This window comes from Saccoglossus kowalevskii, chromosome 20 (genome assembly GCF_978046115.1).
Source record: "Saccoglossus kowalevskii chromosome 20, keSacKowa6.1, whole genome shotgun sequence".
Taxonomy (NCBI): domain Eukaryota; kingdom Metazoa; phylum Hemichordata; class Enteropneusta; family Harrimaniidae; genus Saccoglossus; species Saccoglossus kowalevskii.
Window position 1 is genome coordinate 12,995,986 of NC_140660.1, and position 21,329 is coordinate 13,017,314.

General features: G+C 33.9%; 1 protein-coding gene and 1 pseudogene across 1 annotated transcript; one reads left to right on the forward strand and one right to left on the reverse strand.

Moving 5' to 3' along the window:
* Positions 1–1,961: 1,961 nt before the first annotated feature.
* LOC146730019 (TELO2-interacting protein 2-like) lies at positions 1,962–21,071 on the reverse strand (annotated as a pseudogene).
* Positions 12,349–15,056, forward strand: LOC146730020 (E3 ubiquitin-protein ligase TRIM71-like). Its single transcript, XM_085494290.1, has one exon. It carries the CDS (start codon positions 12,364–12,366, stop codon positions 14,542–14,544), a length of 2,181 nt encoding a protein of 726 aa, XP_085350416.1. The 5' UTR covers positions 12,349–12,363; the 3' UTR covers positions 14,545–15,056.
* Positions 21,072–21,329: the final 258 nt, after the last annotated feature.

Here is a 21,329-nt window from a genome sequence, read left to right on the forward strand (position 1 = left end):
CCTCAAATAAGGGACACGTGAGCTTTGATTCTAACCGGATACATTGCACTGGGTCGGGGAGATCGTTTGCTAAACTTCCATGTATCTTTTGTCCAATGGGTACCTGTACTCACAGGGGCTTGTCGACTGACCGCGAAAGCCCCTTGGCGAGAACGAAGTTCGAGAACTTCGAAGTTCGAAGTTCGCAGTCAGTCGACAAGCCCCTGTGCCCGTACTTCGAACATTCGCAAGTTTTCCTAGGTAGTGCGAGACAGCTTTGTCTTTTGACCTATTAGTTTTGTGCTGACCTCTTCTCCGCGTCTTGATGTTTTGTTTTGCTTGTCATAATACTCACTGATTGATGACTTTGTTTAGATTTTGATTTACAACTCGGCCACGACCTTTGCTTTTACCGTGAAACATGAGGAAGTTTACGTCAATTGATGGACATTGCATTTTTTAAAAACTAATGAAGCACACTGTCTATCATCCCCATTTTTTTTTGCTGATTTCTATTCTGAAAAATTCGACCGTCCGAAAAAGCACCTAAATTTTGACTCTAAAAACACGTCACATTTCTAACACCAATTATTTAAAACCGGTCGAAATTTTGGAGTTTTTACGGTATTTTAGATATCAGTGTGAAAGCTTAAAATTGGTTAATTATGCAAATTAGGTAATTAATATGTACAGATTTTAACCCACAATTATTCAGGTCTGTCTACTGTCCTACAGCATCCATGTACATTCATTGATATGTGATGTATAGTACCTGAGATATCAGTGTGAAAGTTGGTTAATTATGCAAATTAGGTGATTAATATGCACAAATATTTACCGGAAACTAATTGGGTCTGCATAATTCTAGATTCATTGAAATGTGATGATTAGTACTTTAGATATCAGTAGAAAAGCTGAAAATTAATTATGCAAATTAGGTAATTAATATGCACAATTATTTACCCTAAAACTAATCAGGTCTCTGCATAGTCCTAAAGGATCTATGTACCAAGTTTCATTGAAATGCAATGATTAGTACTTGAGATACCCGTGGAAAAGCTGAAAATTAACTAATTATGCAAATTAGGTGATTAATATGCACAAATATTTATCGAAAACAATCAATCTCTGCATAGTCCTTGAGTATGTAAGTACCAAGTTTCATTGAAATGTAATGCTAACTACTTATATCAAATGCTGAAAATTAATTAATTATGCAAATTAGGTAATTAATATGTACTGATATTACCATAAAAACTATCAGGTCTGTGCAGTGTCGTATGACATCTATGTACCAAGTTTCATTGAAATGTGATGATTAGTACTTGAGATATCAGTGGAAAAACCCAAAATTGACTAATCATTATGCAAATTAGGTAATTAGTATCCACGGATTATTACCAAAAACTAATCAAAACCTAGCATTAGTTCGGAGCATCTATGTACCAAGTTTCATCAAAATCCAATGAGTGGTTGTTTAGATATCAGTGGAACAGTCATGGAACCACTAAAAAATAGCTAATTATCATGCAAATTAGGTAATTAATATGCACGGATTTTTACCAAAAATTAATCAAATCTGCGCATGTGTTCAGAGCATCTATGTACCAAGTTTCATCAAAATCCAATGAGTGGTTCTTTAGATATCAGTGGAACAGTCATAGAACAGCTAAAAATTAGCTAATTATCATGCAAATTAGGTAATTAACGAGCATGGATTTTTACCAAAACCTAATCAAATCTGCGCATTGGCCCAGAGCATCTATGCACCAAGTTTCATCAAAAACCGATGTATGGTTCTTGAGATAGCAGTGGAACAGTCGGACACACATACACACACACACACACATACACACATACACACACACATACACACATACAGACACACTAACTGCAAAGACTCCCATTTTGTGCTTCGCACATGGGAGTCAAAAATATTTAAACAGACACAAAGATAATTAGAATTTGAAATTACACACAAATTACATTATTTTAACCATTTTATTAAATTTTAGTAGCTAAACTATTTACATACAAAACACTGGATTTGAAATGTACATGATTTTGAGACACACAGACAAAGTCAGTTACGAGGTGAGCACACAAAATTGTGGAATAATTTTGAAATATTCACTTGATGTAAACGTAGTTGGAGATGTCATCTTTCATTAATGCATAACTTCAAGGCCATTATACATGTACATTGTATCTTCAATGTGATTGAGGATGGCATCTTCATTTGCATAACTACACAACTATTTGTGATGTCATTGAGCTTATTTACATAAATTCACAACTGTTGATGCAGTCATCACACATTCACTAATATATTTCTATTACTCATTCATAAAGAAATCACAAAAGCATCTATTTGTTGGTTTCCATGGTTACAATCCGATAACACAAAACCAATGAGTCTTAACACAGTTTCATTATCTGTGACTTTCATAACTTCTCTTAATTTCTGTTCAACCTCAAGGCAACATCGCCATAGCAACACTAAACATTCAGTGCAGCTATCCAGAATTGCTTGATTCACTGAAATTAAATTGAAAATTGATCATAAAATAAAAACTGTAAACAGAATAAAACTAACATTGTCACGCACTAGATGACGTAACACATGTTAAAAAGTTCTGATGACAGACTCAAACTCATTGTCAATTATTTTTCATTCATAATGACCTCAAATGACTTTTGTGGTACCAAATAAAAACAATAATGGAGTAGAGTTTTAGGATGTGCATGCAAAATTAACTTTTAATCTCAGATACCTGCCCTTACATTTATCCACCCTTGATATTACTGAATAACTCGCCTGTGTCTGGTGTTGTAGTCTCATCCACAGTGATGTCATATATCAATTTTAATAATAATTTCAATAATTCATCACATGTCACCCTACATGCCTGCCCTTACATTCATCCACCCTTGATATTACTGAATAACTCACCTGTGTCTGGTGTTGTAGTCTCATCCACAGTGATGTTATATATCAATTTTAATAATGATTTCAAGAATTCATCACATATCACCCTACATACCTGCCCATACATTTATCTACCCTTGATAATACTGAATAACTCACCTGTGTCTGGTGTTGTAGTCTCATCCACAGTGATGTCATATATCAATTTTAATAATAATTTCAATAATTCATCAATGCGACAGGATATTCTGGTAAGATTCAAAGAGAAACGTGTCACGATTTGAATTTTCTTTTTTTTGTTGATGATTCAGACTTTAACGTTGCACTCTGAGATCATTCATAATTATAAGGTCATGTGACTAAATATGTTAAATATGATGATCTGAATATGTTTGACTTTGTAAAAAAAGGTTTTGAGTTGCTGCATCATCAGTTGTGCAAGGATTGGGGGGGGGGGGGGTGATTTCTAGTTTCTGTAATTAATTCACTGGTTTCCATGGTTGCCAGCATTCTAATGAGCTATCAACTGTTTATGCGGTAAATCAACACCCCCCCCACCACCACCACACAGACTAAATTGGAATGTTTTTACACTAGTTTCTATGGTAACAGCAGAACACAAAATTTGTCTAGGTATTTTCAAGAATTGTGAATTTATTTGCACTTTTCAATAATTTCTGTTGATTCACAAAAATTTAATTCAACCAGTGCTGTGAATTATGGCCATAACAAGTACTTAGAGATTAAACAGGCTCTGTACAGTTAATAAGATTAATGTTTTATTGACCAGATTTAGGAGTCAGTATGATGAAGAGTTACATATTTCCTACAAGTCATGCATATTAATATTTCAAATAAAAGTGCAAACACCCATTATAAAAAGTTGGGGGTGATTTCACCATCATCATAGGTTTCTGTGTGTGTTGAATTTCTAAAAAGGTGACATAGAAATTGGGTTAGCTGTGATCTAAAATGTGATAAAATGCATTTTGAGGTAAAACAATTTAATATTTTTCGCTCACATTGTTCCAGCATAGTTGAGAGAAAAATATATTCTTAAAAAACAGACTGGTTTAATTCTACTGGTTTCCAGTTTATACTGGGTCAGCCCGGTTTATACAGGTTTCCTGTTTAAACCTGGTCAGACCAGTTTGAACCATTATCACTATACCTTGGCCATGTTTCTCTGATTAGCATATTCAATAATTTTAATATGTGTAACCTAGCAACCTCATCAGGGCCGTCATAGACTTCTAAGTATTGTGCTATAATCCAAAATAATCTCTGAAATAAAAAAAAAAATATTGAAAATAAATTTCATAAATTTCTCACAGTGAACAGCTACATGTAAAATTTTTGTGTCTTGTTGCCAGGGTCAGTAAATGCAATAATAACCTCCATGGAGATGACTATTTAAAACTTTTGTATCTTGTTGCCAAGGTCAGTAAATGCAATAATAACCTCCATGGAGATGACTATTTAGAACTTTTGTATCTTGTTGCCAGGGTCAGTAAATGCAATAATAACCTCCATGGAGATGACTATTTAAAACTTTTGTATCTTGTTGCCAGGGCCAGTAAATGCAATAATAACCTCCATGGAGATGACTATTTAGAACTTTTGTATCTTGTTGTCAGGGTCAGTAAATGCAATAATAACCTCCATGGAGATGACTATTTAAAACTTTTGTATCTTGTTGCCAGGGTCAGTAAATGCAATAATAACCTCCATGGAGATGACTATTTAGAACTTTTGTATCTTGTTGCCAGGGTCAGTAAATGCAATAATAACCTCCATGGAGATGACTATTTAAAACTTTTGTATCTTGTTGCCAGGGCCAGTAAATGCAATAATAACCTCCATGGAGATGACTATTTAGAACTTTTGTATCTTGTTGTCAGGGTCAGTAAATGCAATAATAACCTCCATGGAGATGACTATTTAAAACTTTTGTATCTTGTTGCCAGGGTCAGTAAATGCAATAATAACCTCCATGGAGATGACTATTTAGAACTTTTGTATCTTGTTGCCAGGGTCAGTAAATGCAATAATAACCTCCATGGAGATGACTATTTAAAAGTTTTGTATCTTGTTGCCAGGGTAACTAAATGCAATAATAACCTCCATGGAGATGACTATTTAGAACTTTTCTATCTTGTTGCCAAGGTCAGTAAATGCAATAATAACCTCCATGGAGATGACCATTTAAAACTTTTGTATCTTGTTGCCAGGGTCAGTAAATGCAATAATAACCTCCATGGAGATGACTATTTAAAACTTTTGTATCTTGTTGCCAGGGCCAGTAAATGCAATAATAACCTCCATGGAGATGACTATTTAGAACTTTTGTATCTTGTTGTCAGGGTCAGTAAATGCAATAATAACCTCCATGGAGATGACTATTTAAAACTTTTGTATCTTGTTGTCAGGGTCAGTAAATGCAATAATAACCTCCATGGAGATGACTATTTAAAACTTTTGTATCTTGTTGCCAGGGTCAGTAAATGCAATAATAACCTCCATGGAGATGACTATTTAAAACTTTTGTATCTTGTTGCCAGGGTCAGTAAATGCAATAATAACTTCCATGGAGATGACTATTTAAAACTTTTGTATCTTGTTGCCAGGGTCAGTAAATGCAATAATAACTTCCATGGAGATGACTATTTAAAACTTTTGTATCTTGTTGCCAGGGTCAGTAAATGCAATAATAACCTCCATAGAGATGACTATTTAAAACTTTTGTATCTTGTTGCCAGGGTCAGTAAATGCAATAATAACCTCCATGGAGATGACTATTTAAAACTTTTGTATCTTGTTGCCAGGGTCAGTAAATGCAATAATAACCTCCATAGAGATGACTATTTAAAACTTTTGTATCTTATTGTCAGGGTCAGTAAATGCAATAATAACCTCCATGGAGATGACTATTTAAAACTTTTGTATCTTGTTGCCAGGGTCAGTAAATGCAATAATAACTTCCATGGAGATGACTATTTAAAACTTTTGTATCTTGTTGCCAGGGTCAGTAAATGCAATAATAACCTCCATGGAGATGACTATTTAAAACTTTTGTATCTTGTTGCCAGGGTCAGTAAATGCAATAATAACCTCCATGGAGATGACTATTTAAAACTTTTGTATCTTGTTGCCAGGGTCAGTAAATGCAATAATAACCTCCATGGAGATGACTATTTAAAACTTTTGTATCTTGTTGCCAGGGTCAGTAAATGCAATAATAACTTCCATGGAGATGACTATTTAAAACTTTTGTATCTTGTTGCCAGGGTCAGTAAATGCAATAATAACCTCCATGGAGATGACTATTTAAAACTTTTGTATCTTGTTGCCAGGGTCAGTAAATGCAATAATAACTTCCATGGAGATGACTATTTAAAACTTTTGTATCTTGTTGCCAGGGTCAGTAAATGCAATAATAACTTCCATGGAGATGACTATTTAAAACTTTTGTATCTTGTTGCCAGGGTCAGTAAATGCAATAATAACTTCCATGGAGATGACTATTAAAACTTTTGTATCTTGTTGCCAGGGTCAGTAAATGCAATAATAACCTCCATGGAGATGACTATTTAGAACTTTTCTATCTTGTTGCCAGGGTCAGTAAATGCAATAATAACTTCCATGGAGATGACTATTTAAAACTTTTGTATCTTGTTGCCAGGGTCAGTAAATGCAATAATAACCTCCATGGAGATGACTATTTAAAACTTTTGTATCTTGTTGCCAGGGTCAGTAAATGCAATAATAACTTCCATGGAGATGACTATTTAAAACTTTTGTATCTTGTTGCCAGGGTCAGTAAATGCAATAATAACTTCCATGGAGATGACTATTTAAAACTTTTGTATCTTGTTGCCAGGGTCAGTAAATGCAATAATAACCTCCATGGAGATGACTATTTAAAACTTTTGTATCTTGTTGCCAGGGTCAGTAAATGCAATAATAACTTCCATGGAGATGACTATTTAAAACTTTTGTATCTTGTTGCCAGGGTCAGTAAATGCAATAATAACTTCCATGGAGATGACTATTTAAAACTTTTGTATCTTGTTGCCAGGGTCAGTAAATGCAATAATAACTTCCATGGAGATGACTATTTAAAACTTTTGTATCTTGTTGTCAGGGTTAGTAAATGCAATAATAACCTCCATAGAGATGACTATTTAGAACTTTTGTATCTTGTTGCCAAGGTCAGTAAATGCAATAATAACTTCCATGGAGATGACTATTTAAAACTTTTGTATCTTGTTGCCAGGGTCAGTAAATGCAATAATAACCTCCATAGAGATGACTATTTAAAACTTTTGTATCTTGTTGCCAAGGTCAGTAAATGCAATAATAACTTCCATGGAGATGACTATTTAAAACTTTTGTATCTTGTTGCCAGGGTCAGTAAATGCAATAATAACTTCCATGGAGATGACTATTTAAAACTTTTGTATCTTGTTGCCAGGGTCAGTAAATGCAATAATAACCTCCATGGAGATGACTATTTAAAACTTTTGTATCTTGTTGCCAGGGTCAGTAAATGCAATAATAATCTCCATGGAGATGACTATTTAAAACTTTTGTATCTTGTTGCCAGGGTCAGTAAATGCAATAATAACTTCCATGGAGATGACTATTTAAAACTTTTGTATCTTGTTGCCATAACATTTGGAAGTGTATTAACTATACATTTAAAATATTGTACAATGCAAATCAATAATATCCCCATGCAGGACTTTATTTCTAATGGATTGAACAATAAATTATGTATAGGTTACATATAGAGGTGTTTATAGTGTGTAATGAAGTGTATCAATAGATCATTATTTATACATGTATAAGTATGTATTATAGGACAAGCATGTTTTAATACCTTGAAGTGTTTAACCACAGTAATGCCCATTCTCTGTACAAATAAATGTAAATATTTTGTATACACCCTTCTGAGCATTATCTTCTGTTCAAACTCCATATTGGACAGTAAGATCTGAAACACATCATCATATTTATTGACCTGAAACGTGAAAAGGGAATGTTTGTCAGTGATTAGCATTCTGGCTGGTATTCAATAATCTGACCTTGTATTGACAGTTAATTACCTCACCAGACGAATATTAAACCGATTTGACTGGTATTGACTTGACCTCATTCATACTAACTTAAAGTGCCTGTGCAATGCCCACCTACACGTTTCCCATTTTAGATCTGTGTCCCACTGAAATGGGCAGGTATTGATTTTTTTGCTGAAAATGATTACTCGTATCCAAGAAAATTTGGGATATTTCTCGTGTTGTAGCCACGCCCACCTATCCTGAAACGGTCGACTGTTTCCGGATTTCCGACTCTCGCCAAAAGTGCGCCACCAAATGCCAAAATGTGAGAGGAAGTCATACCCCTGAGCTGTAATAACACTGGTCATTCAGTATACTTTTAAACGATTTACATTTTTCAGTCGCCGTTTTTTTCTTTCTTTTTTTGTCTATTTTCTTTTTTTGAGAGAGAGAGTTTTTAGATGTTGTGTTGTGGGCAGTTGCAGTGAAATGTATAGTCATAGTGTAAGTATTCACACGTTTCTAATCGATCCGAAGGTTCGACATCAGTGGACGAAAGCCACTTAACCTCAGATTCCTTTTTTTTTTTTGGAAAAACTGTCCTCGTCCATGAAAAAAACAACTAAGTTTAAAGAGAAACGCCGACAACATAAACCTGGCGCAACACTTTTGAAAGAAATAGATTCCGGACCATGATCACCGAGGCGGATATCAGAAGAGAGAGGGACGTCCGGCAAGTGTTTCAAATGAGTTGACTTTTTTGCGATCCTGATTATCGTTTTATAGAGACCATTTAGTTCCTGTTAAGTAAAAGGTAGCAATAATTTTGACAGTGACACGAAAACGAAGCGTCGGACAAACAGGAAATTACACAGCCCTTACACACTGCCAATTGTTTTCATTTTCGAAGGCTAAAAGTTTCTGAATTGTTTGGTGATTGGTGTTGAATGTCGAATTCACACCTCTGTTCTTTTTTACCTCCATGCTTGCAGCTTGATCTGCGTAATAATTTATGAAATAAGAATCCGGGCTTGGTCAATGTGTTTCCACTAAATAAAGTTTTAATATGGTGTTATAATTATGATCACGCTAACTCGAATCCACTCTGAATTTATCTGTACGTGTGTCGATCTTGATTATTTTTGTTATCCAATTAAACGCCGCTTTTACAGACTGTAACGCACTTGCCCTCGTCGTGACCCGACGCGTTCACGTATTTCAACAAAATTTCAATTTATTTCCATGCGGCTGTCATTTATTTAGTAACTGTGATTTGTCGTTTTTTTTATTATTTTATAGTGATCACTATAGTCTAATGTTTACAATGTCAAAATATGTTCTCTTTTATTTTAATTTTAAAAGTTTTACTCAGACGATCGATGAAAAAGAACAGTGTAGTGACGTGCCTGGTGACCTGCTAAATAACGAGATAATTCCGACGTCAAATTCTCTTTTGTCCAGCGACAGTGTACAAACGTGCGCCGCTGATGATCAGCTACACCAGAACAGACATATTTCGCATCTAACTCAACCCCATGCAACAAAAATTGATACTATGTGTTCATTGAGGTCCATTCCTTCTCGACGAAAAAGTACATAAGTGAAAATTTAGTCAAAGATGAGAAAACTGCAGAAGAAATTTGCCTTATTTACACGTATCGGCAATGCAAGCTGCCATGCGACTTCCCCTTCTGACGTCACAAGGGGAATTTCTGTATGCAAATAAGAAGCTAATAAGGAGCCTCGTTTTAAAATACACAAAAATAAAGTTGCCGTAGATTGAGTTTAAAACACATTTTTTCACTTAAAAAAATAATTCATGCTTAGAAACATAAAAATTAATAATATTTATGTATCAATGGATCATTTTAGGCGTGAAAATAGCAGCCATTTCACAGGCACTTTAACATTGACATGACTGATATTGACCTGACCTGAGCTGGCTGATGATAACCTAATCTGAGAGATATTAACCTGACTTGACATTTATTGACCTGATTAATTAATTTGACTTGACTGGATTGATTATAAATTGATCTGACCGATATTAACTTGATCACATTGATATTAAACTGACTTAACTGATATTAACTTGACCTGGCTGATATTAACCGGGCCTCACCAATATTAATTTCATTTGACTGATACCAACCTGCAGTACCAATATATTAACCCATGTGACTAATATTGAGCTGACCTCACCAATATTAACCTGGCCTCACCAATATTAACCTCTCCTGACTGATACTAACCTAACAGTACCAATATATTAACTCATCTGACTAATATTAACTAGAGTTTACTGATATTAACGTTACCTTGTGTGGTTCATCAGTCTTTTGTGGTGACCTTTCTATTACACCCAGCAAGTCTACTAAACATGGCAGTAGTACTTCCAACATCACTACTTCCTGTGAATAAAGTTGTTTGTACAGTGCCATACCATTTCAGTTCTGTAGCATTCTGTTAGAAATAAATATTAATAAAATAAAATTCAAACTTTATTTATAATTTATTTTAAATTAGCAACATCTTGAATTAGCTAAATTACATATTTAATAGCTAAACTAAAATACCATATAATCTCAATTTAAAATACAATAAAAAAAATACAATAACTATAAAAAGGCTGGGTGCTGCCCCTCCATAAGCGGGTACCACAAAACTAAGGTCACACAAGGTCAAGGACTTCCTGGAAGAGTAAAAATGAAAAGGGGTGGTCATGGATAATAGCTGTCATGCCCTGGAATAGAAGGTAGAATGAAATCCTTAGTCCAAGCAAAGGACATTGAAGAATGAAGTGATCAAAGAAAACTCCATGACATTTATAAATTAAAATCCAGTGAATAATTAATACATTTACAGTATTTGTATATAGACCTACATGTATGGATCCATTGAGCTAACAATGCAGAAACTTTAAAGAACAACAAATATTTTATATTTTGTTATGTGGAAGGTTCCATCAAATAAACAACAAAAAACAAACAACAAATTTAGGCACCTGAAATTTGTTTCCATGGAAACAATGACTGTTGTTTGGCAGCAGTGTTCAACCTTATTTACTCTGGCAGCCATTTTGAATTGAATTTCTTTTCAAATGCATACAACTGAGATTTCTAATTCAACTGGACTACCAATCAGAGGTAACTTAGCGACACTTAGAAAATTCAAAAGTGTGTTAACCATGTCCACTTTCAAGGTCATTTGTGGATATTTAACGAATACTGTAAAATCTGTATTAGAAGCCGCATCCCTAATAGAAGACGCACCCATTGTTTTTGAATAATTGAGAATCAAAAATTCATCATTTCTCATATGTGTAGATGCTCTAATAGAAGCCGCATCCCCTCTGTTGCATTGTACCATTTTAATAGAAGCCGCGGTTTCTAATACAGATTTTACAGTACTCTGATTTCCATGATTTTTACACTATTGTTTTATTTTATGTTGTTTTTTTCAAAAGTCACATTAAAACATATGAACATGGAACTACTTTATGTATAAAAAAAATGCTAAAAACATATATTTGAGCCATTTAACATTGGTTACTATGGGGGAAAATATCTTGTCAACTATCAGAAAATATCATTTGGAGACATATAGTGAAAAATATATCTTGTTATAAATAAAATAATTATGATTGTAATGAGTTTTTAGGATATTCTGGGGAATACTATTTATTTTTCATAGAAGAATGATTTTACACTATTCTCTCAAAAACCATGATTAATACCGGGTAAACACACCAAAATGACATGCATCCAAATCTATAATTAAACAGCACTTTTAAAACAAAATATTGTGATAAAATGTCCATCATATCCAATAAGTTGAAATACCTGTAAACGACTTAAATGTGGGTCAAACAGGGTCAAACAGGGTCAAAGGTCAGCTTTAACAAAGTTATGTGATAAGTATCTTGTGTTTGGCATAAATCCAAAGGTTGAATACACTTGTATGTATACAAAAGACCCCTTAGGCTGACAATGATTTGAAAAGCAGTAAAACCAGCTTGTCATGCAGCCATTGTAAACAGCAATAAGGAAATGCATATATTATATTGTTGATTTTCGCTTCCCTAGAGAGTACTACAATTACTCCAGCCATTTAATATGGCTGCATTCAACATTTCCCTCCCAGATGAAATTAATGACGATTTCCTAGGCTGTTCTATTTGGAGATCTGCAAGAATAAAAAGTCTGTGTAAACATAGTCACATGACACCGAGGGTTTGACATAAATCCAAGAGTATACAGAAGACCCCTTAAGTTGACAGTGATTTGAAAAGCATTGAACCCATGCAGCTATTGTGAATACCAATAATGAGGAAAATACATATTGTGAATTTTCACTATGCTAGGGAGTAAAATCAATACAACCAACGTTACTATAATGGCTATGGCTGTACCCAACAAGTCTCTCCTAGACGAAGTTACTGAGGATTTCCTCAGCTGTTCCATCTGTTTGGAGATCTACAAGAATCCTAAAGTTCTACCATGTCTTCATACATTCTGTCAGCAATGTTTGGTAACTTTTAAGGATAAATCTGGGGGTGTTTTGAAGTGTGCAACATGTAGAATTCAGTGTGACACACCCATCCAGGAACTGAAGTCTAATTTCTTTTTAACAAGCCTACTTGACACATTCCAGAAACAGAGACAGCCGAGTACTGACCATCCACCAGTGTGTGAAACATGTCAAGAGAAGACAGCAACTCACAGGTGTGTAGATTGTCCTCAGTTTTGCTGTGATGTATGTGTTACTGTCCATGAACGCATTCCAGCACTCCGTTCTCATGAAGTGCTTACAATTGACAAGTACAGAGAGATACAATCTAGGGGTCATCTAAAGGTACAGTCCAAAGTTTTCTGCAGTGTCCATAAAGACAGCCAGCTGAAATTTTACTGTGACACTTGTCAAATACCTGTATGCAGTGACTGTACCATAGTTAAACATAGAGTTCCTGAACACGTACATAGAGATTTACAGGAGGTAGCAGATGAGTATAAAACACAACTGAAGGAAATGTTAGGACAGTTAAAAGTGAAAGAGAAGCAAGTGAAAGAAGAAAAAGTAGCAGCTGAATCTACAAGAGAAGAAATCAGAAAGCAGTGTGAGGCAGAGAAAGAGAAAGTTAAGAGAAGGACAAAGGAAGTGATGGAGAGAGTAAAGAGAGAAGAAAAGATGCTGATAGATGCCTTGGATGAAAGTGCTAGGATGGACCTGAAAGATGCAGCAATGAATATCAATGATTGGGAATTTCACCATGGCAACATAGTCAGCACACATCATTATCTAGAAACACTGGTGCATCATGGGAATGCTGTACACTTACTATCGACCAAGCCGGAAACTACAAAGCGCATAAAAGAGATGGTTGCTATGGAAACAATACCACCAATCAGTCATGATATCATTGAGTTCCAGCCCAGTAGTGACTTTGCTGCACATGCATTGATAGGAGTGATCAAATGTGATGTCTGTCCATCCAAAAGTACAGTTGAAAACATTCCAAAACAACTTGTGAAAGGTGTACCTGTCAAACTGCTCATCACAACCAGAGATTCCAGAGGAAAACAAATCATTCCCCGTCAAAATATCCAAGTGAAAACAAAGACCCCTGGTGCATCATGGGAAAACATTGACATTACAGACAATAACAATGGGACATATCATGTGATGATAACAGGAAAAACGGAACGAAAACAGCAAGTTGCCATGACGATTGGTAACGAACATATACCAGGATCACCATTCCATATTCCTCTTATCAGAGGATTAGTACAGACAGTGGGAAAAGCAGGAAGTGCAGGACAGCTCAGCGATCCTGTGGGAATAACCATAAATAAACATGGTGACTTTGTCACAGCTGATAACAACAGAGTGACTATGCATGACAGAGATGGAAATTACAAACAATCATTTACATTCACTGGTCAGTTTGCAAAGACATTCAGACCATGTGATGTAGCAATATCAGATGATAATGAATACTTTATGACAGATAACAATAACAAACAAGTAGTTGTGAGTGATGAATACGGAAAGTTGATTAGAAAGTTTAGAAGCTCTCAAATTGATGAACCATGTGGAATTGCAATTAATCCTGTTACTAAGAATGTGTATGTGAGTGAGTGGAGTAAGGATTGTATTAGAAAGTATACCCAGAGTCGTGTGTATATTACGTCATTTGGGAAAAGTGGAAATATGCAAGGAGAGTTCAATTCACCTTACTTGTTAGCTATTAACAGTAAAGGGATGGTATATGTGCCAGATTATTTAAACCACCGTATTCAGGTATTCAATTCTGATGACCAGTTTATGTTTGAATTCTCTTCCACTGGTGACAGTACAATGAGATGTCCCATAGGAGTGGCTGTAGATCGGAATGATTATGTATATGTAAGCAGTAATCATAAAGTCACTAAGCATGACAGCAATGGTCAGTTTATTTGCAGGATTGATAGTGACAAGGATGGACTGAGTTGGCCCCATGGTGTAGCAGTGTGTAATGATGGTAGAATAGCTGTAGTGGATTACAACAATAAATGCATCAAAGTGTTTGTAGAGTGAAGCTAATTTTTAAAGTTGGAGTAAATTGGAATCCACTGCCAACAAATAAGCTTCACACTAGATGTACTAACATGTCAAGGGCAGATAAAAGTAAGGGTGGGTAACATTCTGAAAAATCTTGTAATATGAAGTAATACGCAGTGAGGAGTGTTTCTCTGTATATGAAACACTGCATGAATTCATATGATGTAATAGTTTGTCACATTTCACACCAGTCATTAGCAGAAGCAGTAAGGAACCAATCAGTATAGAGCTAATGAAACCGCATCTTTGGTTGCCAAGGGAAATGCATAAAATTGTATAGACCATGAATTAGGACCTGTTGGATTAATAGAGTGTATATGAAGTAATCAGGTGCTGTTTAATTATACTTACCACATTATTAATGATATGATGTAAACACTGTATCCCAAGAATTTTATTTTCAATCTAAAAAAATGCAAAATCAGAAAATCATTAATTAACACATGTAATTAAATAAAGAAAAGAAATTAATTTAAACAATCAATAAATTAAGCTTGTCATTTTTCAACTATGTCACCTGTACCTTGAGATCCCACCCCCTCATGCTGCCTGATGTGTGTACAAAAAGCCCCCTGGTGATTAAAAAAACATCAGAGGCAAAAGTACCATATTTGATCTAATAGCAATGCACCCCAAACGAGGGCAAAGCCCAAAATGCTTGTTTTGGTTGCAACTCATAGTCATCACACTTGTTCACAACAGGTCATTTATTGCATGCACTTCTAATACAACAAATATGGTAGTTCAAGAATATTTTAAACACATTTTGAACAGAAATATGGTTTCTACAATTTACCTGATAGTCATCAAGAAACAGCAATGATGGTGAAAATATTCCATCTAAATGATCACCAAGATAGGGATGCTAAAAAGACATCAAGAATTGTCAGTAAGATAGAGGGTCATCTGGGAACAACAATTCTGTTGGAAATATTCGATCTGAAAGTCACTAAGATAGGGATGCTCAATAGGAAGAAGAATTGTCAGTGAGTTCGGCCAAGAAACATCACAAGTAATTGTGTTTCTATGGAAATGTTGATTTTCTGACAAAGCATTTTTATAATAATGAATTTCTACACTGAAAATTTAAAAATTTAATGTTATTTTGTATTCTAAAACACTTCAATGTGGTTGAAATTTTGGATGATTGACAAGATGGTCAAACTAAATAGCCCTAAAAACTTATGCATGACCCCTAAAGGTCACACATCCTGGCATTTTCTGGGGTATTGTTGTCCAATATTTTCAACTGTTTTTGAACTTTTGAACAATCACAGCTACTTGCATTATAGAAAGAAATAGTTGAGAAACTCACTTTGATAGTGAATCTATACCCCCAGACATACCAGGATGTGCGACCTTTTGGGGATCATCCTCCCAATATTTGTGGCACAAAATTTTACAACTTTTTGCATTTTTCTACAATTTTTGTTAATTTTAGTCAAAATGGACATAATTACTAACTGACTGACAAGATTAAGTGATCACAAAACAGTTGTAGAAAAAAGCCCCCTCCGGTGGTGGTATGAAAAAAGTTTGAAATTACCTTAACATGGAAAAGACACCATTTAAAGATGTGACGACTTGAAAGATCAACTTTCCAGGTGTCTCTTGTTAGATGTTGTCGTAATTTGATAAGAATTCTACCAAAAATGCCTTTTCTAAAAATAGCCTTGGAATCTTCATCTTCTGGGGTTCCTCGAAACAGTTGCTGTATAGAAGAACTATGGCAGTATTGACATAGCAGATCCTGAAAAACTAGAAAAAAAAATAAGTTAAATCTAAAAATGTAAAAAAAAAAAAAATCTAGAAATATTATTTAATTTAAAAAGAAATAATTTAATCTATAACTATATGAATAGTATCAAGAAAGATTATCTAAAAGAAAAATTAAAAAAAAATCTAAAATGATAGTTGAATTTTAATAAAATAATTTGAATCTATAAAAAAATTAAATCTAAAATAATAATGTAATTCTAATAAAAATTTGAATTTAAATCTAAAAAAATAGTTTAAATATACCAGTATAAAAATATAATTCAAATCTAAAAAAAAATTCCCCTTTCTTCAAAAAAATATGATGAGACTATCACAAAGTACGTATGAAGGCAGTCGTCTTGTTACAATCTTATTATGATTTATCTATGTCCTGTTTGAAGTAATAGTTGTCATTTCAAAATGTCAACAAAAAATGTTTTGAATTGTACAAACTATTGCATTCTGTACAGCAGCAATAATTCTACATTCAACACTCAACTTTTTAACATTTTCTGACTTTGAAAATAAACATTTAATGAACATATAATCCCATCTAAGTCTAAAATAAACCCAAATCAAAGTTTGAAAGAGAGGCTCATTTTATCCTCATTCTTTTGGTGCAGTCTTTACCTAATGATCGTTGTCTTGTGATTTCATTACTCCAGTAATGAATATATAATCCCATCTAAGTGTAAAATAAACTCAAATCAAAGTTTGAAAGAGAGGCTCATTTTATTCTCATTCTTTTGGTGCAGTCTTTACCTAATGATTGTTGTCTTGTGGTTTCATTACTCCAGTAATGAATATATAATCCCGTCTAAGTCTAAAATAAACCTAAATCAAAATTTGAAAGAGAGGCTCATTTTATTCTCATTCTTTTGGTGTAGTCTTTACCTAATGATTGTTGTCTTGTGGTTTCATTACTCCAGTGATGAATATATAATCCCACCTAAGTCTAAAATAAACCCAAATCAAAGTTTGAAAGAGAGGTTCATTTTATTCTCATTCTTTTGGTGCAGTCTTTACCTAATGATTGTTGTCTTGTGGTTTCATTACTCCAGTGATGGATTTCAACATGTCTAGCACTCAGTATCATAAAGTCAGCAGCATTTGTACGAATAAAACTCTTATTAAAATGTAACTGTTCATCATCATCAGAAAGCGCACAAAGGTGATTCAGTACGGCAGTAAACGTCTTGAAAACAAAGGATGCTTTATTTGGAATGTATTTAATGAGATTCTCTGTATCAACTGGGAAGGAAAAAAAATATTAACATAAATTAAGAGTAACATATTTACACACCACTACCTTATAAGGTAATCATTTGCATATTTACATACCACTACCTTATAAGGTAATCATTTGCATATCTACATACCACTACCGTATAAGGTAATCATTTGCATATCTACATACCACTACTTTATAAGGTAATCATCTGCATATCTACATACCACTACCTTATAAGGTAACCATTTGCATATCTACATACCACTACTTTATAAGGTAATCATTTGCATATCTACATACTACTACCTTATCAGGTAATCATTTGCATATCTACATGCCACTACCTTATAAGGTAATCATTTGCATATTTACATACCACTACCTTATAAAGTAATCATTTGCATATTTACATACCACTACCTTATAAGGTAATCATTTGCATATATACATGCCAATACCTTATAAGGTAATCATTTGCATATCTACATGCCACTACCTTATAAGGTAATCATTTGCATATCTACATACCACTACCTTATAAGGTAATCATTTGCATATTTACAAACCACTACCTTATAAGGTAATCATTTGCATATATGCATGCCAATACCTTATAAGGTAATCATTTGCATATATACATGCCAATACCTTATAAGGTAATCATTTGCATATTTACATACCACTACCGTATAAGGTGATCATTTGCACATCTACACACCACTACCTTATCAGGTAATCATTTGCATATTTACATACCACTACCTTATAAGGTAATCATTTGCATATCTACATGCCAATACCTTATAAGGTAATCATTTGCATATCTACATACCACTACCATATAAGGTAATCATTTGCATATCCACATACCACTACCTTATAAGGTAATCATTTGCTTATATATATGCACCACTGCCATATGAGGTCATAGTTTGCGTAAATCAAGAATAATACATGTGTTAACCATTTCACTGCAATACCATATAAGGTAATAATTTGCATATCTATACAGCACTATGATATGAGGTGATCATTTGAATATTTACACATCATTATCATACAAAGTAATCATTTGTGTATCTATACACTATTGCCATATAAGGTAATTATTACATACCTTCATCTTCATTGGTCTTTTCTGTTGGTAAATTAGCATACACTACTGCCATATAAGGTAATTATTACATACCTTCATCTTCATTGGTCTTTTCTGTTGGTAAATTAGCATACACTACTACCATATAAGGCAATTATTACATACCTTCATCTTCATTGGTCTTTTCAGTTGGTAAATTAGCATAAACTACAACCATATAAGGTAATTATTACATACCTTCATCTTCATTGGTCTTCTCTGTTGGTAAATTAGCATACACTACTACCATATAAGGTAATGATTACATACCTTCATTTTCATTGGTCTTTTCAGTTGGTAAATTAGCATAATTAATGAGTGTGATCACCAGGTCATTGTAGGCCTCCAGCAACCTGTCAGATTCCTCCGTACACTGTAACCAACATTGTTGGCTGGTTGCCAGAATAGAACAAAAACCTTCCAAAGTAGATTCCTGTAGTAAAAAAAAGAGTTTAGGAGCAGATTTCTGAAAATTGAAGCACATATTTTTTTCTAAATGAAAGCATTTATAAAACATTTTAGGTTTTGTAATTTTTCAAGTTTCCATGTCATAAAAAGTATTATTTATTAATATGAGCGTTACACATATTGTTATTGTGAATTTAAATGTTACTAGTTGTCATATACAATACAATCGGAGCTTAACTCAACTCACCTTGCTTTAACTTTTTATGAAAACTTTCAATTTTTAAAGTGAGTATCAAATTTTATAAATAATTTCAATTTATATTTTTACTATTTATGTATGTTTTAATATGTGTGATGTTTAGACAGATTGGTCTGCAAAATTTACATATATTGTAATTTTGAAAGCAAGGTAAGCTAGATTTAAAGCCACCTAAAAAATAGAAAAATGTTAAATCTAAAATTTGCCAATATGTAGAGAAGTTACAACAGTTTGAATGTTTCTCACGTCCATTCCAGATGAATATGAAAATATAATGAGCATAATGGAGTACATCTTTGCCAGCAAAGGAGCATTTATTCGGTTGAAGCCTCAACATTAACCCTTGGCAGATTTCACCACGATTTACTGTATGTCGCATGCCCTTAAACGGTTATAAAGATTCACTTCGGGTCTTTTGCATCACCCAATCAGAACTCACAACAGAAACTACACATTAGTTGGTAAAATTAAAATGGCGGAATCAAATAAACGTGTTGCTAGCTTTTTCTCTGAACGAGCTTACTTATCATCAAAGGAAAGCGCTTAGTGCTGTATCTGAGGAAAATGGCGTTTTTGTAGCAAACACGAATCTGTGCAATTCAGGCCATGAATTGAGTAATATTTCTAGTGAATGAGTGGAGTGTGAATGATTTCATATGTAAATATTCCAATGTCAGTCCACATCAACTTCAATTTCAAATTTATAAATATTTATATAATTGAAGGACTGTGTCAATAGTAAATAGAAAAGTTAATTGCTTTCTAGAATTTGTGATGATAATTTGAAAATATCAAAAATTGAATTAGCTGATTCAGTTAATGCAGCAATCCAATATTAATTTAAGTCATACACGACATCATTTTGAATCTCACTCAACTCACGCATAAAATTAAAATGATGCAAACATCAGGTGATTTTCCATTCAATGAAAAATCTCACATAATCCATGGACAGAACGTCTGTCCCAAAAAAACAAATGATTTAATTTTAAACCTGAATTTCTTTTTCCCATAGTTCAATGTCAATCGGGTGGAAATACCGTGATGAGATATTCTTACTTTATCAAAATGAACATCATCGAATGAGTCTAGCATATTATTATTAAAACGTGGAAAAACTCAAAAAATTATTTTGCATTTGTTGAATCCCACGCAACGTTTTGACGTCACTACATCTTGAATTCTGTTCAGTTCACACATGAAATAATAACTCATCGCCCATAGTTCTTGTTCAGGTTCAATGTTTTGTGCTGTTTTTATACATTAGTGCAGTTGTTGAAAATAATTCAAGTAATATTGTGGTTTATGATACAGAACCACTTCACCCTTAAAGTTGCTGGCGATTCTAAGCGAGAACACTCTTCCTCGGAATCGGTGATCTCTATTTACTTAAACTAAAACGGGGAGATTTATTAATCCTTAGGATCCTGGCTGTGTAACATTTGACCCATGAACATTTAATAAATACCGTTTTACAACTAAACTTCAGCCTAAAAAGTCGAAACTAAAAAAATCGAAGAATGCTGTTTAATAAAAGAATAGCTTACCAACTTCTCCGTGCATGTTTCTGAACTGATTTCCGAGATGACACATCTTATCACTTGCAGTCTTGTAAATTCCGCTGTCACTCGAGAAACAACATTCGTTTGTTGTTTACATCGTCGTATTTCAATGGAAATTTGCTGACAATCGTCAACATCGTCAGTAGACATGATCATACTACATTAAACACGATGTGTTAAAAAATTGTTCAGTGGTTACTGTCTTAAAGTGGTAAAAATTTCGAAAATGTGAAAATATCAAAATGAACATGCTCGCTCGATGTGCGCCGCCATTTTGAATAATAAAAACATTTGCACATCACCACTTGAGGGCGTTTATTTCAATATCCGCGAGTGGGCGTAAGACACGACATAGGGTGAGCAATAATGGGTGAGCGTAGAATAGAATAGACCAGAAAAGAATATTTT